General features: G+C 37.8%; 1 protein-coding gene across 2 annotated transcripts in view; it reads left to right on the top strand.

The window, feature by feature from the left end:
- furina (furin (paired basic amino acid cleaving enzyme) a) overlaps window positions 1-24,670 on the top strand; it is a 141,046-nt gene that overhangs the window by 105,893 nt on the left and 10,483 nt on the right. For both annotated transcript variants that reach the window (XM_065294224.2, XM_065294223.2), the window contains exons 8-14: window positions 143-315; window positions 2,367-2,579; window positions 6,243-6,343; window positions 6,713-6,816; window positions 7,060-7,177; window positions 22,392-22,571; window positions 22,674-22,798. In XM_065294224.2, the coding sequence (XP_065150296.1) occupies window positions 143-315; window positions 2,367-2,579; window positions 6,243-6,343; window positions 6,713-6,816; window positions 7,060-7,177; window positions 22,392-22,571; window positions 22,674-22,798 (1,014 nt within the window). The remainder of the gene's footprint in view (window positions 1-142; window positions 316-2,366; window positions 2,580-6,242; window positions 6,344-6,712; window positions 6,817-7,059; window positions 7,178-22,391; window positions 22,572-22,673; window positions 22,799-24,670) is intronic.

Below are 24,670 nucleotides of genomic sequence, written 5' to 3'. Positions count from 1 at the left end.
AATACAGTTCATTTTGTAAGGTCTTTATACACTTTAGGTAGATTATATTGCATTTCTGTCAAGAGATCTTTCTAAAAGTTACACAATGCACCTTTAAATGTGAGAGTATCTCAGGGTCTTATATTTTGGATGTGTCTCATAGGTGTGCGGATGTTGGATGGTGAGGTCACAGATGTGGTGGAAGCTCAGTCCCTCAGTCTCAACCCACAGCACATCGATGTCTACAGCGCCAGCTGGGGACCAGAAGATGACGGCAAAACGGTGGATGGACCCGCAAAAATGGCCAAGGAGGCTTTCCTGCGTGGTGTGACAGAGGTTTGAACCGCTTAACATATAGGCATCTTCTAAATCAACGCTACGAGTCAATTGTGTCTCACAAGGCCTGTAGAGAACAAAATGCAATGGTTTGCAGAATTGACTTTGAACAATCAATTTGTAAATAAATGTTTAGACGGATATACCCACTGTTATTGCTGCCCAGAGATCCACTTACAATTATCTTTGTAGCTCCTTGCGCCAAAAAGCATTATTTTTCTCTTTTATTTCAATGAAGCTTCTGTACAATAGCATCTTTGACTTCACTGCTTCCTGTCATTATTTGCATCAGTTGTCCTGATCTTGGCATGTATTGTACCTTAATTGATAATGTGGCTAAAGCACTTCAGTTCGGATATGAGTCAGGCTTTCTGACATTCAGCAGATTTCTTTATTTGCTTGAAAGCAGACATTTTAGGGCACTCAATTTGCAAATGCATTGAATCATAAAACCAAGTATGGTTTTATTTAAAGAGCACCTATTTTCCAAATCACAATTTTACATTTTCTTTGGTGCGTAAGTGTGTGTATTAGTACATGTTAAAGATATATGCAAAAGGTACAAACCCCAAAGTAAACAATGATGCAAGTTATCATCTCCAATGTAAATCTCTTTTCTTGGACTACAACACACAACACCGATTGTAGGCAACAGTTTACTTCCTGGGATTGGTGATGTAGGCAAGACTGACATTATTATAAATCCTCTTGCTTTGGACTCACAGCCTGTAAGTTAACTCCTGTTAGCATTGCATTGTGAGCGAATTTTTCAAACATGGTGAGGAGCGTCACACTTCCAGCTGACTTCAGAGGTATTCAGACCAATCACAACGTACAGATTAGCTGGCCAATCAGGGACAAAGAGCTTTTTAAGTCCATGCTTTTCAGAAAGAGATTGAAATCTGGAGCTACAAAAATGTAGAAATATGTATATGAAAAATAATGTGTTTTTTAACCATAAACTACGCAAACACATTGTATTATACCAAAGATACAAAATAACAAGGTTTTTGAAGCAATGAAATTGGTGCACTTTAAGTATAATATTAGACAATATTCAAGCAGTACATAGTTTGTAGCAATATTTCAATTGGCTAGCAAAAATAGAAAGTTTTTAATATATGTCAGTAGGCGTCTTATTACTATTTTTAATGCTTTTTCATAGCCATGATGCATTGTGCAGAATCGTTGCCAAGTATATTTACACATTACAATCTAGTTAACATGATTACAGAGTATTTTTATTAGGTCTTCGATTTTGGCACATTCCGAATCCAGTTTTGAATCCAGCATGTTACATTATCAGCCCCGTTTTACCCCATTTATTTATCAGCTGTTTCCAGCCATATTTCATTGGGTCCAAATCCTGAGCGCGGCGTGTGCCAGCAGTCAGATTTGTTTGGGAAACAAGATCCATGTTGCATAGAGAAAGCCAATGCAAATGTGCGTCTGCTCTATGTAAACACCCTCCCTGAATGCTTCACACAATCAAGCAGGTGTTCACTAACAGAGAACAAACTCTCAAAGAGCGAGCCAAACTTTCTCATCACGCCATCTTTCCCGCGTGCATTTGTTGAATTTGTAAAGTACAGTACAAAGACATCAAACGATCAAAGCTAACAGGCAAGCAGCATCTGTATCAAATTATTTGCACTGCTGGCCTTTTCATCGTGGCAGAATTGTGAAACGAAAGTCACGTGATCGTTCAGACGCGCCTTGTTAATGTGCCGCGCGCATTTTTCACGAGCTCATTATCGTTTCTGACAGTTTGCTTTGCTGCGGTCCGTCTGAGAAGTAGACCGCACAAGCCTGTCGCTGTTTGGGACTTTTATTTTCCCATGAAAATGCATGATAAACGACTGAGAACATTAGCGTTGTCCCACAAGCAATGTTTTTTTTAAGCATCTGGCCTGGCAATCGAAAATGCAATAGTGGTTCAATGGTCTGTGATGCTTTGAAAATCCACCCCAAAGAAATGTTTTCCAGTTGTTTTGAGTTAGACCTAACATGAAGAACTGATATATCTGAAAGTGTTTATTTTTTATTTCCAGGGTCGTGGTGGACGGGGCTCCATCTTCGTGTGGGCCTCGGGGAACGGCGGACGGGAGAAGGACAGCTGTAATTGCGACGGCTACACCAACAGCATCTACACGTTGTCGATCAGCAGCAGCACGCAAAACGGCAACGTGCCGTGGTACAGCGAGGCCTGTTCATCTACGCTCGCCACAACCTACAGCAGTGGAGGCCTCACTGAGAAACAGATTGTGAGTGTCTCTTTAAAAAATCAACACCCGTTATCCTTTAATCGAAGAATTAGCTAATTTAATCCTATAAAAGTGGATCTCAGAGTGACCAAAATACAATTTGGACAACCGTATAAAAATGCCCTAGCAACTGCATGACAACTACACCTTCCTGACATCATAGCTGGAATTTGGCATGCATTCGTTTTCTACAGAAAATGCGAAGATCTGTTTGCAAAAGACAAACGTATCTCTGCGAACATAACCACATTTCCTCATTCCGCTTTTTTACTTTGTTTCTTCACCCACGACGATGTCGACCGAGGCACGCTTCCAAATATTGTTTTCATAGCTGACTTTGCCTGATGGAGTCATCCATTCACCAGCGTTCAGCACAAAGACACAATATTATACAATAAAAGAGGGATTTAAGGTGCTTCAGTGCCTGGATATACCCACTCTTTCCTGCTAGCAGAGATTATGGTCTCCAAAGATCCATTTTCAAGTGTGTCGAATTATCTTGCATTCACTCCCTCCGAACCATTATTCCAGCACTCCCATTTTTAGCAGTTAGTCTCACGCAAGGGGGTCTTAGTCGTAGCAATCCCATGATGCCTCTCTCTGTTAAGTGTCAGTCATCACCCCTCGTATATTTTCAGTCGACTCTCTCACTTTCTTTGTCTTTAGTGTCTGTGTGACCCCAAGCGTTACGCTTTTACCCTCAAGTGTCAGAAATAACCAGCACTTAACCGCTAAACTCACTCGCTGAGTAGAAAGCAAATGACGTGTTTTTACACTTTTTGAAGGGTGTTGTTGGTCGTTGCCAGTGAATTGTTATTAGGACTGGATCGAACTGCCTCCTTTAAATGTATGTTTGTTTTTTTCCCTCACCTGGAATGTCAAGTCTTGCTGTGCATAAATAATAGTGGATTTTTTTAGCATTTGAAAATCATTCACAGCATAGCACAAACTTTGCTATACGATGTTTTATGCTGTTAATTTTGTTAATACATTACGCCTGGACTTGAGTCGTTTTTACGCAAACATACACAAACCCAGATGTTCGACACATGCGCAATGGGACAAATTGCAATTTCTCCTGGCCTACATAATCCTGTACGCGCTTGTGCGACCTACGCATACAAAGCATGAACTGTTGGTTTTGCGCTTACTTTTTACGCACTGTATGCGTAGGCAAGGGTAATAGGTCTATACTATAGGCTTTACCGTCAATGTGCCTTGCTTTAGCAAACATTAACAACATGAATCAGCTTTAATTCTATTATTGTGTTAATCCTGGAGTATAGTCTTTTTTACGCATAAGTGAACGTACATGCACAGTATAGTTAGTTTAACTCGTCCGTATACACAGATGCTCGACGTAGTACGCATTGCGACAAATCTCAATACCTCTTCTGGCCTACATACTCCTGTATGTGCATGCGCGACCTACTCGTACAAAGCGCACACGGTTACAAAAATCTGCCGATGTGCGTACAGTGCTCGCGTACTAATCTGATGACGAAATTTGCATCACAAATTTTGCATGTATGACCTTCGCGTACAAAGCACTAGGGCTGTGACGATTAATCGTGCAAATGCGCGTTTTCTCAATGAATGAATTTGAATGAATTACGGTGAAATGCCGCCACATCCAATATCCAGAGGGCGCTCTTGTGTAGAAACGCCATTTGTGCCACAGAAGAAGAAGTAGCATTATAAACGCTATTCCAGGAAATGTCTAAAGGGATATTTATATCGCTGTTCTTCAGATTGTTGTGAATGATTGTGTTTAATGAGTGTTGCGTTTTTAAATTCACATTATAAACAACTCAAACTCATAGTGATTTTAGATTGATAAGGACTTTCTACCGATAACAGAGCCGTAGTACACGCACAAGTTGTGCATGAAATACAGAATCGAGCCTTGCGATTCAGAATCGATTTCAGGCAGAGGAGCTGTTAAAAAATGAAAAAAATTCCGGTGGTACGTACTATACTGATGATAAAATGTGTGTCATACACTGTGTGCGTACGCAAGGGTAACCGGACAATACTACTGGCTTACACTAAAACCCTTATGCTACGTACACACCAAACGCGGGGCATCACGTTACTCGCTCTAGATTACTCGTCGGATTTAATTTTGTGTCATGCAAATTTTTCGCTCGAGTTGAATATTTTCAGAAACTTGTTGCAAATAGCGCATGTTTTTCGCGACAAACGCTCCGCCCATATCGCATCATTCGCATCGCCCCATGCAAGGACGCGTCTGATCGCATCTTTGCATTGACTTTGTATGTAATCTACTCGTGTAAATAGTTGAACTCGCATCTGGTGTGAACCCACAGTTAGCCCTTTAGCAAACATTATTAACAACATGAATCAGTTTTTATTCTATTATAGTCCGTTTTTTATGCGTAAGTGAGAGTACATGCACAGTATAGATGGATTTCAGTCATGTGACCTTTTACGTCATGCCGCCATCTTGAGGACCTACCGAGTACCAGTAGGTTATTCACAAGCATTGGCTACCTTGCTACGATTTACGGATTTCTTATCTTTTACTGTCTATGATTCTAACGGATACAGTAAAGGGCTACGAAAGACAACATGTCGCATCTCGACTGTCATGAAAATAAACGCTACTTTAAAAAAATATATCTTGGTTAGGGTGTGATGCCTTCGTGATCCCTGATGCGTTCTTCCAGCCGCTATCTGCTGCTACCGAACTACCACTATTTTACAACATAAGAAGGCGCGACACAACATGAAACTTTGCTCGAAGTATCACCTGGATCTCTACACATGAACGCGAGCATTGAGAACATTGTTTGTGTACACAGAGTTTACTAAAAATAAAGGTTTTGTACAACTGACTTTGGCTATTATGATGTCCGCTCGTCATCTCTGCCAGAAGAAAATAATCGATTTCCAAATGCGAATGAATGAATGTCATATGAGGCTCCTTTTTCAACTAGAAGGTCAATATTGTTTTTCACTTGCGACAAAACAACGAATTATCCGTGCATTTTTATAGAACTATGCTTTAGGAGATATCAATCTTTACTCTCCTCCCTCCTTACGTCGCAATTGGAGATCGATACATCTTGACTGGGAAGAAGGCGGCGAGCGGAAGCCAAATCATCCAAAGTCAGTTGTTCAAAACCTTCTTTTTAGTTAACTCTGTGTTCACAAACAATGTTCTCAATGCTCGACTTCACGTGTAGAGACACAGGCGATACTTCGAGCAAAATATCATGTTGTGTTGAGCCTTCTTAGTGTTGTTAAAATAGCGATTTTGAGGCTCACAGCATATTGAAGGCATAGCTTCTAGTTCTTTTGCAACCACTTCAGGTCCTCAAAATGGCGGAAGACAAGTGAGTGACGTCAGCTGATATCCATGTATAGTTAGTTAAACTTGTCCGCCTACACAGACGTTCTGCGCATACGCATTGCGATAAATCTCAATACCTCTCCTGCCCTACATACTCCTATATGCGTGACCTACGCATACAAAGCATGCACGGTTACAAAAATCTGGTGTTGCTCAATGTGCCTTGCTTTAGCAAACATTATTAACAACATGACTCTTGTTTAAAATGCTCATTTGGGATTTTGGACATTGCATTGTGGAAGAATTCGATTTTCTGTGTTGTGATCGTGCTTCGTATTTGCTTTCAGATCACTACAGACCTCAGGCAGAAGTGCACAGACTCCCACACAGGCACCTCCGCCTCGGCCCCTCTGGCCGCTGGAATCATCGCCCTCGCACTGGAGGCCAAGTAAGTCTGCCAACTCGTCCAAGTTTGACTTGTCCTCAAGCAAGGTCAGCTTTCTTCATATGAGCTTCCAGTTGCCCGAGGCTTTCCAAAAAAAAGTGGTCGCTGGCTAGATTGCTCCATTTTTTTGCGTCTTGACTGAAATTAACCTTCAGATTCTCATTTTGATAAAATATATGCCGCGAGTGGCCTTTGCGTTTGCATCAGTTTAAATTAATTCACCTGCAACATTTTAACCATTATGTACCTGTAGCTATTTGTGACCTTTACGAAAGGTCAGGTGAGATTATCTTAGGGCGCAATAAACCACGACAACTAGTTTTGTGTTTCATCAACCCGTGCTAACACTTTGAATGTGTTTTGTCTCTGCAGTAAGAACTTAACCTGGAGAGACATGCAGCATCTGGTCGTGAGGACGTCCAACCCTTCCCACCTCTCCACCAATGACTGGAAGACAAATGGAGTGGGCCGTCGAGGTGAAAACCCATCTCGTTGCTTTTCATTGCGTCCGTCTGCTTCTCTCGCCTTTCTAGTTTGTCTTCTGCGTTCCAGCTGCTTTGATGCGATCAATAACATTATCGTTGGCTGCACCAATCAACAAAGAGCTCAAGATATCAACCGATTTAATTCACCTCTTTACTTATAATGTCAATCTTGTTATAGGCTTTTTAAACTGACTTCGGTTACTTCAACAGTATTGATTTCTTTGTCTCCTACAGTGAGCCATTCTTACGGATACGGGCTGTTGGACGCTGGGGCCATAGTAGCTCTTGCGAAGAACTGGACGAATGTCGGACCTCAGCAGAAGTGTGTCCTCTCTATTTTATCTGAGCCCAAGTAAGTGAAACCTTAAGAAAAGTGTGTTAAAGGAAGAGTTAATATTATGTAAATATTATTTTCGTTTTGGTGAGATGTCCACTCTGCTGTTGACAGTGAATCGGGACAGAGCCCAAAAATAAATACCACAAAATATCTCCATGTGGTTCGACCCAAGCATGTATTCACACATGGCTGGTAAAGGTTTGATGTGCTGGTATTTTCAAAACCCTACCTTTTACTATGCGGTTTGGCTGTTCGCCTGCATTAGGGATGTTCATTTCAGTTTTTTTCCCCGACCGACAACTGCGGCGTGTTAACCGAACATTTACTGATAAGATTTTAATGTTAAATTGTCAGTTGAGTATAAATACAGTTGATGGTTGTCTGTGATCCAGTAAAAGCAATACAGACATTTTATTTCATTTGAACGTGCAAACAGCAGCAACAGATCAACAACAGACCAAGATTCATACATTATCAAATTAAAAGTCAACGTTACATAATCAAAGAGCACGCGATCCGTCAAGAGGATTAATATCCAAAGATGGCGGATTGCCTCTCTTTTTTTTATCAACCACAGTGACTTCTTCTCAAGCAGGATGCGTTTCAAAAAGTTTTGCTTTTGCGTCTTCATTCTCTGTTTATGCAAATAATTACTTAACCAGATCATCAGGGCAGCACTGAATTGCGTCATTTAAAGGTCATTCACAAAGTAAAAGTGCCGCAAAATGTCTGTAGGCACGTGTCGACACGCACTGTGAATTAACAAATGTTTTTTTTCTTTTAAGTTATAGATGTAATCCGTCATACATTTTACCATTCTGTTAAACGATCAATATAAGCATCCCTAGTATACACAAAAATGCAGTATCTGGTGAATGAAACCGAACTTTAACGAAAACTCCTGCCAGGGTGAAGATTTTTAAGAATTCAAGTTGCAGCATTGTTGTGTAGCGATTTTTTTGGCCTGCGACGTCGTCGTTCATGCCAAGGCGGGACTCTGCAATTGCCTCTGGCTGAAGCAGTGACGTCATCAGGATTCCTGGATAAATAGCGTTGACGGCGACAATGGTGCTCTCTCTCAGTTTCCCTTTGTTTTCACGCATGGCTTTGTGGTTAGGGATATATCCCCATTTGTTGGTTTGGCATGTTCTTGACTGTGCTTAACTCTTTTCTTGCCATTGACAGTTATCTCGTCAATTAAGAAAAAACATTTCCCTGCCAATAGCGCTTTCCTGACAATTTTTTTACGGAAATCTGTGATTCCCCTATTATCCACTCTTACCCAATTTATAAAAAAACTGAAGCAATGACTTATTTTACACATTTTAAACTCTGTGCATGTTTTGATAATCGCTCTGAATCTGACCTCTAGCAAAATTCCTTTAAAAAATTGCCATTATTTAAACTTTTTGCTCAAATCTTTTATTTTTGAAGAAACCTACCCATATTTAAGAGGTTATAAAAAGAGAACAAATGACTTTTTTTTCGTTTTATTTGAAAGCAGAGGGTCCGTTTTTCATTTGATTTATTTATTTGTATGTTTATATATTTATAGAAGAACATTATTCTGGAAGGCTTTTTGTGAAACTTTTGTGAAAAAAAAATGATGGCAGGGAAATGAGTTAATACCAGGTTTTTAACAAAGATTTTTTTATGGCGATTTTTAACGAAGGAGGGAAAACCTGTTTATATTTATAAAAATACCCCTGTATGTGTGGACCAGGCTGTATAATTAATATTATAATATAAAACGCATCTCTTAATTTATTTAGCCGTTAGGGCTGCTTTTATGTTCTTTCGGAGCTTGACAGCATACATTCCCTTTCGCTTTCATTTCAGGGTTTCCGCGGGGTCTTAAAAAGTCTTACATTTCAAAATCAAAATTTAAGGTCTTAAAGTCTTAACTCTTTCACCGCCAGCATTTTTCATGATTTTCACAAAAGTTTAATGCCTTCCAGAAAATGCTCCTTTTTAAATAAATAAACATATAATATATAAAATAAAAGAACAGACCCTCTGCTTTCAAACAAAAAAATCCGTTTCATCCTACCTTCATGTGTTCTGTTTTTATCACCTCTCAAATATGTGTAGGTTTCATCAAAAACAGCAAATTTTGAGCAGAAAGCTGAGATAATTCCATAATAATTCAGGACTTTTGATAGAGATCAGATGCAGAGCGATCTTTAAAACATACACGGACATACAGCTGTTTGCCCTAGGGCAGGGGTTCCCAAACTTTTTTTCCTGCTCACCCCCTTCTATGTCCCAACCGGGTTGGTGCACCCCCAATCCCCACTAAAAAACAACACGCTAAAAAGATTTGTTTTTAAAGACTCGTGTTTAATCATGCGCAAATAACCAGGGGCCGGTTGCAACAGCCGGACGTTAAGAAGTTGGGTGTAAGTCCTACGTCGAGCTTAGCTACGTCTGACATTGTGAAAATATTTACGCGTGTTGCACCATCTGAAACTACGACCAGACGCAGCTATGCTCAGCGTAGATTAATGCGCGCCCCCGTGTATTCATTTAACCACTGTGATATTTAGATGCCATTCGAGTTTACTATGGTAAAAAACTTACACTTACTGCCGTCAGCTAATAGATGATATATGAGAGTTTACTCCTGTTTACCAGTGCGCTCTCCTTCTAGATGCGTGCGTAACGTGCAGACCCATCATTCACGAAAGCCTTTACTGTTTGCACAAAAGGTGTATAATCGTTTGCAGATTCATTATAACAGCTTAAGTTTCAAACAAAATTAAATGAAAGCTTTTAATAAGTTCCCTACAGTGTCTTTGTAAGTATTTATGTATTTTATTATATAATTCATTGGCGGTCTCTTAACCATGCATGAAAACATATTGCTCGCGTATCATGTGCATTAGACGTGCCCATGTCTCGTCACATTTCATTGTTTCTATTTGTGCCATAAAAAGTCTCTCTCTCTTGGTCCCTCTCCTCCTTTGTGACTAACAACTTTATCAAAAGACGTCCCACATGACAGTTTCCCTGATTTCCGTCAGTTAAGTATATTTATAATATATATGGAATGAATGAAACGAGTTGGCACGCATATAGTGGCTGCAGTGCATAACAGAAGAGCAGTGCGTAGAAAAAGACAGCAGCTGTCTTCTACGTTTCTATCAAAAACTAATTAAGTATAGTTTTTTATTTAAAATAAAAGCGATTACAAAGGAAATGTTTACTGTTCATTTTTTTTTTTATTGTATGGAAAAATCCCACTTAAAGAAACAGACCGCCATTACATTTTTCCTCCAATTAGCTGTGTATAAAACAGTCGTGAAAGGTCTACAGACACTCCAGTTTTATACTCTCTTTTTCAGAGTACTTACATTTTAATTATGTGTTGGTATATAAAGACAGTTTAAACAAATTTGTAAAAAAGTTTTTTAGATAATTCCTGCTTATCCTGCCTTTAAAATGGCGTTTTTTTTTTTGGCTAAAACGGGACGAGCTAAACAAATTATTTGCTCATTCGTTTCGCTCGTCCCAAAACAAAACAACAGAAAAAAAGAATCTGTCCAATCATAGCACAGGGTTCATCCACCAAATAGAAAGCAGGGATGACTGACAAGTCGTATGGCCTGACAATAACAAGAGTCTGCAACCGACGGAACCACAAAATCCAGCGTGATCTCCTTCCATCCGCACTTTCTGATTATTTTTTTAAACGGAGAGTCAAGACATCTGACTACTAAGGTGAACTAGTCGGGGTGGATGTGGAAAGTTGAAATGCTGAATTAGCTTAATCCTATGAAGTCTACGGTCTCGCGGGCTCCTTTTTTTATAACGTGCACTTGACCGCAAGATGCGCTAACATTACTTTAGATTTGCAAATGAGCATCATTTATTAATGAGCTGTACCATAGGGGCCGAATTTGCTGGTGGATTCTCACACTCAATAACGTATCTGCAGGAGAGCATCCAGTTTTGTTCACATAAAAACAGAAAGTTCACTCTCATTGAAGGAAATCCGCCTGACATCCGATTAAATGTGCTGCTCTACAATAACACGCTCTTGATGATTGTCAAGAAAATAAAACATCATATAACCACCTCAAATTAAGTTTTATAGATGGAGAATATACTGTAGTGTAGTGTACTGCAGTATCATTGTTTGATGAATAAATAAATTAAAAACAGTCATACAGTAAATAACAGTTATGGTTGAATTTTGAGCAGTGTTAAAGGGGACAGAGAATGAAAAACCATTTTTACCTTGTCTTTGTTGTTTAATGGTAGTCTACCCACATTCACAAACATACAAAAAGTGCTAGACATGCTAAACATCTCAGTCTCATAGAAATTCCTTTTTTTGAAATGTCAGCCAGAAAACGGCCCAATCTGTAAAACTGATGCTTATGACATCACAGGCATCTCACTGCCCCTCCACTTTAAAATAATTGGCTACATTTTTAGAGTGGCAGCAAAGTCAGCCAATCAGTAATGAGATTGCAAGTTAAGCCAGTAGGGGGAGCCAAAAAGGTGCAAAACCACTTGTTTAAAATCCCCCACCCTAATAGAGCTATCTGAGAGAGGTTTTTAGGAAGCTTCTAAGGCATTACAGACCCAAACAAAAATGTTTTTGTCTGCATGTTACATCACAGAACAAGGATATATACCCCGTTCAATCATTCTATGTCACCTTTAACAATAAAATACTGTCTTGAAGGGATAGTTAAAGGAACAGTATGTAGGATTGTGGCCAAAACTGGTACTGCAATCACACAACTGGTGGCCAATACAGAAAATGACAACAAAAACATCAGTTGAGGGCTGCAACTCCGTTTTCTAAATGACAATATCCTGGCCAGACCACTGCAACTTTTTTTTCCAAAATAATTTATTTTGTGTTTCACACATGAAAGAAATCATGAAGGTTAGGAACAATATGAGGGTGAGTAAATTATGACAGAATGTCATTTGTGGGTAAAAAATCACCCATTGCTTAACAGGAATATCACTATTTAACAGTGTTTGTGCAGACATGCTAAACTTTGGAGAATACAGTATTTAACATTAATAATGTTATTAATCACCATGTCTTGCAAATTTTGTTAAACATGATATTATTCATATTTATAATTATTTTTAAGCAGATTATGGCAAGATGGGAATAAAGTGAGTGCATGTGCACCATGTTACATTGAAAGTTACCAAGAGGTGTGTGTGCGTGCGTGCACATGTGAACCTGTGTTCTGTCCTTTCGGCTGATGCTACTCAAAAAAAAATCCAAGGTTGGCACGTCTGATCTTGCGATTTCAGTTAATTTAATGGCTATTTTATCATTAAGGATTTCTTAAACTTTTGTCCTGAAGTCTCAAGGACATAACAATATCAGCAAATATAAAAATCTTGTCTCGTCTTGTGAACACAATCTCATGTCTCGTCTTGCGGGGTGTCTGGTTTTTTTTTTGTCATGTAAGATAAAAGGTTTTAAAGCTCACGTAACACACGCTGTTTCTGCATTTCTGATGTTAATCTGGAGTACCTATAGAGTTGTATTACATCCTTTATATCTCAGAATAGTCTTTAGTTTAATCAGATTTATAAAAGAAAGATTTGCTTTACCGAAACTTTCCCAATAACTTACTAAGAAATGAAGAAGGAGTTACTACTGCGGGAGGAGCCAGTACGAGTCACTTATGATTTACTACATGTTCGTGTCATTTATATAATATGCACGCGCCTATTTCCAACATAAGACATAAGTCTTACTTACCGCATGCAACTCGTGACCCGGTTGGGAAATTCCAGCGCATCAAACACACACGCAAAACTCCGCTGCTACCCCGGATAATAAACTATATCCATTGTTGTCAAAAGGCTGGCTTTCTTCTCCTTACATCCAAAAACACTTCTTCTTTCGTGCAATTGTTGAGTTTTGAAATTAAACAAAGCTGTGTCGCGTGATATGATGTGGGTAAGTTCTAGCGTCTCCCGCTGATTGACGGGTGGACGGGGTTTTCCTGAGGAAGTGCCCATAAAAGGAAGTGCCCATAAAAGGAAGTGATGCGTATAGAAACGTAAGCTGGACCTCGAAAAAAACTTTCCAAAACTTGTACGAACCCTGGCGAAGTGCATTCGGCATAGAAATACTCTGTAAGACGCCCAACTGCTTATTTGACACTTTGCCTACGTTTAGCATGAGGAAGCAACTCTATAACGGTGTTAATAAGTCAAAATGCATGAAATACCATTGAACCACCCCTTTAAAAAACACATGGATGCATGCATGGGCCGGTTACCGGTTTCAAGGTATACTGAGGTTTCAAAACCACTAACATTTTCTGTAATACCGTTTGCAAGGTATGAGATGGGTTTACACAAAATTAATTAAATCATTAAATCATAAATTTACATTTAATATATTTTGCAAAAACATTTTTTTGAAAGAAAATTATAATTTAAAGGCTTTATTTCACCTAGCATACATGTTGTATGTTAATAACACATTTTATTGCTGCAATGGCAAATCCGCAATACTGTGAAACCGTAGTATTTTTGCTTAAGGTTATTATACCACCAAAATCTCATACCGGTCCATGCCTAATGCATGCTGGACTATAAAATTTAATTTTATTGTCATGTTATAGATCTTAAATTTTATTCATAAAGGTCTTAAAAAGTCTTACATTTGAAACCCTGTTGCATGTATAAGAGCAGCAGCATTAATATTTAACCTGACTTATCTCTATTTGTGCTGCATAGAGGAATTTAAGGTCTGTTTAAAATGACTTTAGGGTGATGACAGAATTCATTTTTTGGTGAACTCATGTGTAACCTCTTAACCCTTTGTACTAAATCAAACTGTGCAGGGTTAATAGATTCTTCACTAGAGCTTGTAACCCCGTGCTGCTTTGGTGCACCCAACCAGAGTGTGAAGGTTTCTTTTTAGTGTTGCTAAAAAGGTCAAGATGTGGGATACCAAACAGGAATAAGAAGTGAGGGTAGGCACAGCTGTGTTTTTGAATGTTCTGTCGCATATAAATTTAGTCCCGCTGCTTGCCAAACACATTTTAAGGGTAGCGATGACATGCAGATGAGCATGGCATCCATGTTCGGCACACATCAGTCAACGCTGACATCTTGAGACCCGAGTCTAGACGATCCCCGTGAAGTGGCCTTCCATCAGTCCCTATCTCCCCGTCAGTACATTGCACATCACTCAAAAAAACCCTCTCGCCTTTTTACCCCTCCCTCCAGTCATTCTTTCTGGTTCATTGATGTTACAGAAAGATTAAGTGGTTTGGGAGCAAAGCCCAATTTATCGTTCTGGTTACAGCAGTCGGGGCAAAATGATTCCCGCTGCCTCCGCTGTGCATTGCACCACCTTTGATTCAAAGCCTTGCATTACTGAATGCGTGTCATGCTTCATTCCTCATGGACTCCAGCCTGTCATTCGTCTCTTGTTTAAAGTCTTTTTTGCAGATGAGCTCTTTCTCTGTGTGTGGCGAGCAAGGCTGGACCTCTTAGAGTCTCTTATGGGATTGGGTTTAGAGTACAAAGTGCTTAGGAGCTGTAGGGGTCATCGGCGACACCAAAACTTTTCTTGGGGGAACCAGGTGATAGACTTGAAAGCAGTTAAAAAAGCATTCAAATGCACATTAACATGGGATACATAATGCCAAGTAAACCATTTGTATTCAAGTGTAAACATTGTGATGTTTATAACTTTCAGTGTTTGTGTAATTGGTAGAGTATTGAATGGCGATGCAAATGGATTCGATCTTTAGGGAACACTCAAAAGAGTGCATTTTGGATGCACTGTACATCCATTTGGATAAAAGCACCTGGCGAATGCATAAATGTAAAATATTGTCCTGTTTAACTGCTCTGAGATCTGGGCCCAAACAGTGCTGTTTTTTTTTTGTGGTGACGCTTCTTATTTTGTCTGAATGATGGCAGAGGGAGGGTAAATCCTGTAATGCGGATGACCTTGTTTTTATTGCTCTTGCTTAAGGATTTTAAATTACCCTAAGTATTAAACTTGGACATATAACTCATTCTGCTTAAGCACCATTCAGAATACAATTAACTTCTTTCGGCTCTGTTCAGTGAACGCCATAATAACATTTGAGTTTGTGTTTCTTGGTGGAACCTGGGGTCTTTCCACATATACCCTAATGTTACATAACTCATTAAAGAGCACATATTATACAAAATCATCTTTTACAAAATGTTTAGACATAAATGTGTGTTGGCTGCAACAACCCTACAATGAAAAAAATCCACCCACTCCTTTTAATTCCCATTAAACCAAAGCAGTCTCTTTAACAGTGTTGTTTTCGTCAACTATGACGATAACGAAATTATTTCGTTGACGGACCTATTTTTATGATGCTAACGCGACGATGACTAGCTAAAGATGTCTAAAAAGGTGACGAAAACATGACGAGACGCTTTCAAGTTTTCGTTGATGAGACGAGACGGAACGAAAATGATTATAAGTCTGACATTCACAATTCATGTCATTTCTGCCAATTTTGCGTGAAATCTGTCTGTTTTTAGCTAAACGGTATCAGCAATGCTGCCACTTCCTATCCTTGTTTTGGGTCAACACAGTCTCACTCACGCCACCACCCGGCTGCCGCCATGCCGCGCACGCACACCAGATTTCACACAATAACAACACACCTGCGGCTGTGGCGAGTTCGAAGGACCGTTGCGGTGACGCCAATCAGGGTTATTATCGTAAACGAAAACTATCACGAAAACTGAAACTATTAGTGAAAAAACATTTTCGTTAACTGAAATAAAATAAAAACGAAGGTTTCTAAAAAAAACTAAAACTAAACAATAACTATAATGTGGACCTGTAAAACTAACTAAAACTAACTAAAATTTAGGAAAACAAAACTTGCGTTTTCGTTTTTTAAATGTTATTGGATCAGCAGTTAAACACGGAGTCACTCATATTACCGGATCATAAGCAAATGAGCAGATGTTGCTGGATCATTAATGACCAATAGGTGGCAGTCTATTAGAACTCCTGACCTGCACAGCAGCGTCACGTGATGTGTATGACGCTGTCAGGGCACTGGATCCCTGCCCCCGAGCCAACAGTTCGGTTTAGAAAACATCATCTTGTTGCTAACGCCTAGTTTAGTAAGACAATTTGTTTCTGCTGGCAAACCATTACAATAACTGAAGAAGGCTTAATTATCTCAGTGTACTGTACACGGAAGCATTAAAACGTTAAATATGGCTGAAAACGCTGACGCCAACTGCTTGCTTGGCAGTGTTAGCTGACGCTTTTTGGGTGCTATGATACAGAATGTCCGTTTAACTAATCTGAAACTATTATATGCCTTTGCGGATAATCAACAAATAATATTATATATTAATATTTAGTCAACAAATAGGTATATTATGTTAGTACAGCGGTCTCTTCTGGTACAGAAATGGACACTCATAGACAGAACATTAAACTTTGCATTGGTTTTCAGTTGTTGTGCACAGTTTGTACAAGTAAGATGTGCTGATTTACTCTAAATTATCTGGGTTATTTTTAACCCAATGCTGAGAAAATACTGGACAGAACACACATGTTGGTTTATAAATAAACATATGCTGGGTTGTTTCAATGCAATGCTGGGTTGTTTTAACCCATGTTTGGGTTAACAACAACCCAGCATATGATTATTTATAACCAAACATGTATATTTATATATGTATATTATATTTACCCAAATAACACAACAGAATTTAACACAACAGAATTTAGAGTGTTGGTTGGTGTGGTATTTGTCCCGGCCTTGATTGATAGGACTAAATAAACAAAACTTATTTTTTTTAAATCCTCTTATTCTCATCGTATTTTCAGCATTTCCAGATTTGGCAAGGTGTATGTACACAACCATGATATTATGTTAAAGACTAAAACTATACTAAAACTAAATAAAGACTAAAAGGAATGATTTTTGAAAAATAGAAACTAAATCAAAACTATTTATGCACCACTAAAAAGAACTAAAACTAAACTGAAATAAAATATCACATTACAAAACAAAATAAAATAAAAACTAATATCTTTTTTTAAAACTATAATAACCCTGACGCCAATAAACGGAAACGACGATGATGATTTTTGGACAAACTTTCAGTATAATCCATCAGAAACAAAAACGGAATGCATATTGGGAGACGACGGTAAATGTGGGCACAAACTAGGTGGGAAGAATACCACCAACCTCAAGCGGCACCTGAAGGCTCATCACGCTAATATTTTTTAAAGGTAACTAGTCACGCTGTTAACATGTCATAAAAATACATTCAATTTTATTCGACATTCGACTTGTGACACATTTCAGGGTAAGCTTAAGGTTTTACTTGTATCTACTTGTCAAACCTAAGCCCATTTCCAATACTTTTTGTTGTGTATTTAAATAACAAGGCAAGGCACGCGTTTCTCAACTTTATAAGCGAGGTCGCAGCGTAACACAAACTCAACAAGAGGGAATATCAGGCTCAACTTTTTTGTTATGACATGCGCAGAAGGCACACCGACTAAAACAACGGCAAGCCCTCAGGGACAACCTTAATGCACATTTTAATAGTATTAAATACACCACACTTTTTAACCCAAATTAATTTGTTAAAGAATACTTTTTTACTGAAATTGACTTAAACTTGACTACAACCTTTTTGCGTTTTCGTCCACTAAAACTTGACTAAAACCTTTTTGTGTTTTCGTCGACTAAAACTTGACTGAAACCTTTTTGTGTTTTCGTCGACTAAAACTTGACTAAAACCTTTTTGTGTTTTCGTCTACTAAAACTTGACTAAAACCTTTTTGTGTTTTCGTCTACTAAAACTTGACTAAAACCTTTTTGTGCTTACGTCAACTAAAACTTGACTAAAACCTTTTTGTGTTTTCGTCCACTAAAACTTGATTAAAACCTTTTTGTGTTTTCGTCCACTAAAACTTGACTGAAACCTTTTTGTGTTTTCGTCGACTAAAACTTGACTGAAACCTTTTTGTGTTTTCGTCGACTAAAACTTGACTAAAACCTTTTTGTGTTTTCGTCCACTAAAACTTGACTAAAACCTTTTTGTGTTTTCGTCCACTAAAACTTGACTAAAACCTTTTTGTGTTTTCGTCCACTAAAACTTGATTAAAACCTTTTTGTGTTTTCGTCCACTAAAACTTGACTGAAACCTTTTTGTGTTTTCGTCGACTAAAACTTGACTAAAACCTTTTTGTGTTTACGTCGACTTAAACTTGACTAAAACCTTTTTGTGTTTTCGTCGACTAAAACTTGACTAAAACCTTTTTGTGTTTTCGTCGACTAAAACTTGACCGAAACCTTTTTGTGTTTTCGTCGACTAAAACTTGACCGAAACCTTTTTGTGTTTTCGTCGACTAAAACTTGACTGAAACCTTTTTGTGTTTTCGTCGACTAAAACTTGACTGAAACCTTTTTGTGTTTTCGTCGACTAAAACTTGATTAAAACCTTTTTGTGTTTTAGTCGACTAAAACTTGACTGAAACCTTTTTGTGTTTTCGTCGACTAAAACTTGACTGAAACCTTTTTGTGTTTTCGTCCACTAAAACTTGACTAAAACCTTTTTGTGTTTTCGTCGACTAAAACTTGACCGAAACCTTTTTGTGTTTTCGTCGACTAAAACTTGACTAAAACCTTTTTGTGTTTTCGTCGACTAAAACTTGACTAAAACCTTTTTGTGTTTTCGTCGACTAAAACTTGACTAAAACCTTTTTGTGTTTACGTTGACTAAAACTTGACTAAAACCTTTTTGTGTTTACGTCGACTTAAACTTGACTAAAACCTTTTTGTGTTTTCGTCCACTAAAACTTGATTAAAACCTTTTTGTGTTTTCGTCCACTAAAACTTGATTAAAACCTTTTTGTGTTTTCGTCGACTAAAACTTGATTAAAACCTTTTTGTGTTTTCGTCCACTAAAACTTGACTGAAACCTTTTTGAGTTTTCGTCGACTAAAACTTGATTAAAACCTTTTTGTGTTTTAGTCGACTAAAACTTGACTGAAACCTTTTTGTGATTTCGTCGACTAAAACTTGACTAAAACCTTTTTGTGTTTTCGTCGAATAAAACTTGACTAAAACCTTTTTGTGTTTTCGTCCACTAAAACTTGACTAAAACCTTTTTGTGTTTACGTTGACTAAAACTTGACTAAAACCTTTTTGTGTTTTCGTCGACTAAAACTTGACTGAAACCTTTTTGTGTTTTCGTCGACTAAAACTTGATTAAAACCTTTTTGTGTTTTCGTCGACTAAAACTTGACTAAAACCTTTTTGTGTTTTCGTCGACTAAAACTTGACTAAAACCTTTTTGTGTTTACGTCGACTAAAACTTGACTAAAACCTTTTTGTGTTTTCGTCGACTAAAACTTGACTAAAACCTTTTTGTGTTTTCGTCGACTAAAACTTGACTAAAACCTTTTTGTGTTTTCGTCGACTAAAACTTGACTAAAACCTTTTTGTGTTTTCGTCGACTAAAACTTGACTAAAACCTTTTTGTGTTTTCGTCGACTAAAACTTGACTAAAACCTTTTTGTGTTTTCGTCGACTAAAACTTGACTAAAACCTTTTTGTGTTTACGTTGACTAAAACTTGACTAAAACCTTTTTGTGTTTACGTCGACTTAAACTTGACTAAAACCTTTTTGTGTTTTCGTCCACTAAAACTTGATTAAAACCTTTTTGTGTTTTCGTCGACTAAAACTTGATTAAAACCTTTTTGTGTTTTCGTCCACTAAAACTTGACTGAAACCTTTTTGAGTTTTCGTCGACTAAAACTTGATTAAAACCTTTTTGTGTTTTAGTCGACTAAAACTTGACTGAAACCTTTTTGTGATTTCGTCGACTAAAACTTGACTAAAACCTTTTTGTGTTTTCGTCGAATAAAACTTGACTAAAACCTTTTTGTGTTTTCGTCCACTAAAACTTGACTAAAACCTTTTTGTGTTTACGTTGACTAAAACTTGACTAAAACCTTTTTGTGTTTTCGTCGACTAAAACTTGACTGAAACCTTTTTGTGTTTTCGTCGACTAAAACTTGATTAAAACCTTTTTGTGTTTTCGTCGACTAAAACTTGACTAAAACCTTTTTGTGTTTTCGTCGACTAAAACTTGATTAAAACCTTTTTGTGTTTTCGTCGACTAAAACTTGACCAAAACCTTTTTGTGTTTACGTCGACTAAAACTTGACTAAAACCTTTTTGTGTTTTCGTCCACTAAAACTTGACTAAAACCTTTTTGTGCTTACGTCGACTAAAACTTGACTAAAACCTTTTTGTGTTTTCGTCGACTAAAACTTGATTAAAACCTTTTTGTGTTTTCGTCGACTAAAACTTGATTAAAACCTTTTTGTGTTTTCGTCCACTAAAACTTGACTAAAACTATCAAGTTTATAACTAAAAAGCATTTTCGTCCAAAAGACTAAGACTAAAACTAATAGGGCTGCCAAAAACAACACTGCTCTATAACATGCTGTTTTCAATTCAATTCAATTCAATTTTATTTATATAGCGCTTTTCACAAAAGTCAATTGTTTCAAAGCAGCTTTACATAAATAGAAGCAGTGAAAAGCACAGAAAACGACAGATAGCACAACAGAATACATGATAGCATGAGCAGTTAAATTTGCTGCGGCTATGACTCAATATTATAATTGCACGTATTACTAAAGCAACGTATAGAAGAGGAAGCTAGGTAAAGCCCAAAAAGGCTGCCTCCCCGGGGTGAAAAACCCCCTAGGAGAAAAAAAACCCCGTGCTTTTATCCGAGGAAAAATAAGTCCTAGGAGGGAAAAACCCTTGGGAGAACGGAAATGGAGATTTAGCGGAGATTAAGCGGTTCTGCCGGTGATCGTTGGTCAGGTATCAGCTGGGCATAACGTTGAAGGACGGCCAGTAGATCAGAGGTGTGCCGACTTTCACATCTACCGGGACTGGGTCTGTTTGTCTCGTCCTCGGGTCGAGGACGAGACAGGGAGAGAAAAACAAAATCGTATTAGCGTAGCAGCCGTTCATATGTATTGAAGTGTCACACAGTGATGTGGTTTAACTCAGCTTAGTTCCAGACAGACTAAATATTGCGGCATAATAATATTATCCACAGTTGAGGATTTAGCAAATTGGGGGCCCAATGCGAGGGTATATATGGTAAATAAGGGTCACCTTCCGATCTTTAAGAGAAAATGAAACCTGATTTTTTTGATTCTCTTGTTAATGTGACATCACATTGATAAAGCCCACCCACGACCACTGCTGACCGAGTGATACATGTGTTTGTTGGCACATTGTAGCGTTAATGCGGCTAGGATGCTATTGTGTCAGAATGTATTCCAGGGATGCATACTTGTCCCCTTTAAAGCGAAATTCGCCATTTTGGATGCAAAAGAGCTCCTTCTTGTGATTCGTTCAGCTCCGATGAGTTTTTGAAAATAAGGTTGGGGGTTCTGCAACCGGTTCGCAGTGAATAAAATGATGAAAATCATATCCACCTATTGTGGTAACGCTGTCAATTTGCTGATCAGTTTGGCGGGTTATTTTTTACAATTTATAGTCACCTTTTTTGCTGTCGAAGTCTAAGCAGATTAAGCGCACATACTCATCTCATGAAAGTGAAAGTAACAAGTAAAGGCGCACTGGTTTGTTTGCCTTGCACAGATACAGGAAAAACATCATGTGCGGTTAGTAAAGTCCCAGGTCACGTTACCTCACAGATCTGGGAAGGATAACCGCAGTCACAACAACTACGAAAAGCCTTGGTAAACAGAATTGTACAGGACAACTAATTGTGTGTGTCACATACTCACTCTCTGTCACTGTGTTAATGTACACTCAACGGAGATGTCGGCAAACTGTTGCATATCTCCCTTTACAATAGCTGCGCTACATTATAATGTGATATTCTACATGCAATTGTTCATAGATGTCAACATGCAACGACGAATGTTCTTGTGTAATATAAGCAAACGAGTGTCGCGTTAATTTAATGTGAAACATTGCGCATAAATAATGCCTCAGCGCTGCCCCCTTTGTGAAATAATACTTTGGGCCAGCATGAGAGACACCGGCTCAGTGCTTGACCCTCAGTCACTACATACAAACGAAAAGGAAATATATTTTATTCTTATGCTATGTTTCCATCGAGACTTTAATTCGATGTTTTAAATTTGTAGTGTTTAATAATACATTTTCAATTTGTTGCCCCTTTTTACAGGAATATTGAGAGTCATTTGGTGATCACCAAAAACGTGGATGCTTGCGGTGGGACTCCGAACTTCGTGAGCTCATTGGAGCACGCCCAAGCTCAACTCACCTTGTCCTACAACCGCAGAGGAAATCTGGCCATCCACCTGATCAGTCCACAGGGGACACGTTCCACATTGCTTGCACCCAGGTTAGACACGTGCATGAAGTCTCTCGAGTACTTTAAAATTGCTGGCATCATTACACATCCCCTTGTTTAGGCGAGTCTAATGGTTCGTGTCTTGTCTCTCAGACCTCACGATTACTCCTCGGAGGGCTTTAATGACTGGGCTTTTATGACCACCCACTCCTGGGATGAGGACCCTCGTGGAGAATGGAGCCTGGAGATCGAGAACACGGCTGGAACCAGCGACTACGGTAGCCACTTTTTATTTCTAAGCCTATCTCTAACAAGTGCTTTTATATCTCTCGCTATCATCAATGGCATGAACCAAAACATTTTTAAAACGATTAAAGGTCTAATCATTTGATTGTTATCTAGATAAACCCCTCTTTTGTATACATCCCATTGTTTGATACTTTACAGAAAGCCACAATGTATCCTCTCTCTAAATCCGCTTGTCTTGCCCAATTCATTTTTCTACTTTTATGTCACGCTTTATTTGTTTTTCTTCACCACACCCTGCAGTAAATCTGATTAATTAAATCTAGCTAAGTAAGTTTTTCCTCCCTATCACGCTTTCCAGCTGCCCCTGAACACTGTAAATAAAGACTGACGTCCATTCATTTGTTCTGCTCAGATTTTTAAAAGAGTCATTGGTGAAGTGCATTATCTGAGCCATTTCTCTATGTTTTTGTTTAAGAAACTAACTGAAACTGGATGTTGACGCTATAGTTACTGAATAATATGGTTAAGAAGTCTATGTGGATGTTCTGTTGCATGACAAAATGAAGATCTAGCACACAAAATAAACATGCTCTATAAGAGATTATGTAAGGCATAATGTACGGTCAGATGGTCATTACAGACGAAATTGACTTTTTCTTATTACACAGCCACTTACCAAATAAATAAACGGATGGATGTGGAGTATCGATTTAAACTCATTTCGTTTTAGAAGAAAGAGACGATGAAGTGACACAAGAAACAGGAAACAAACAGCGATGTGGGAAATCTGTTGCTTAGGACAACAGCCTATAATGCAGTTATATCGTTAAGTGGTCATTATACAAAATTAAGTGACTGCTGAATGCCATAATTGGCCAATTAAAATCTATTCTAACTATTTGTTCCAGGAAGCTGTATAAGAAAATGCTTAGCCCTTCAAAATCTCTTTGGATGAGCCACATTTGATTTGTAAATAAACAGAAATATACATTGCAATTGTGTACACATTCTGTATTAGCTACAATAGACTATGTTGTATTTGTTTTTATTAAGGAACATAATATTAATCATTGTTGTTTATCATTTATCAAAGCAATAAGATATGAGAGGGGCCCACTTTAGTCATTGTTTTCACAAAACAAAAGGGCAAACAAAAGGGAAAACAAAGGGCACTGATGTATTTTAAAATATGTAAGTGCAAGTTGTTTTCAGTTTGGACAGCTCTTACATTTATTTTAGTGGTAACACTTTACAATAAGGTTTATTAGTTAACATTAGTTAACTACATTAGTTAACATAATGATCTGCACTTATACAGCATTTTTTAAATATTTGTTTATGTTAATTTCAACAATTAGTAATACTTTATTAAAATCTTGTTAACATTAGTTAATGCACTGTGAACAAACATGAACAAACAATTTAATTTTTTTTTTCTATTAACTAACATTAACAAAGAACAATAAATAACAATAAATTAATAAATACTGTAACAAATGTATTTCTCGTGGTTTGTTCATGTTATTTAATACATTAACTAATGTTAAATAATGAACCTTATTGTAAAGTGTTACTATTTTAGTCTAGGACTAGTCTAATCCATGTCCGGAAACCGCCCCAATATGTTTTGTTTATTTATATATTATATTTAAATATGTTTTAACTGGGCAAACTTATTTAAAAATAATTATTAAAATATAAAAATGTAAGATTATATTGGTAAAACTCAATGTGTGGCTTTTGCACTTTTTAAAGTACACATCTATACAGAAATATTTAGGGGCGGTTTCCCGGACAGGGATTAGACTAGTCCTAGACTAAAAAAAAGGAAAGCGCTGTCCAGACTGAAAACAACTTGCACTGATATATTTTTAAATACATCAGTGCTCTTTGTTTTGCCT

This window comes from Paramisgurnus dabryanus, chromosome 2 (genome assembly GCF_030506205.2).
Source record: "Paramisgurnus dabryanus chromosome 2, PD_genome_1.1, whole genome shotgun sequence".
Classification (NCBI taxonomy): Eukaryota; Metazoa; Chordata; class Actinopteri; order Cypriniformes; family Cobitidae; genus Paramisgurnus; species Paramisgurnus dabryanus.
This window is presented reverse-complemented; position numbering and strand designations above follow the sequence as displayed.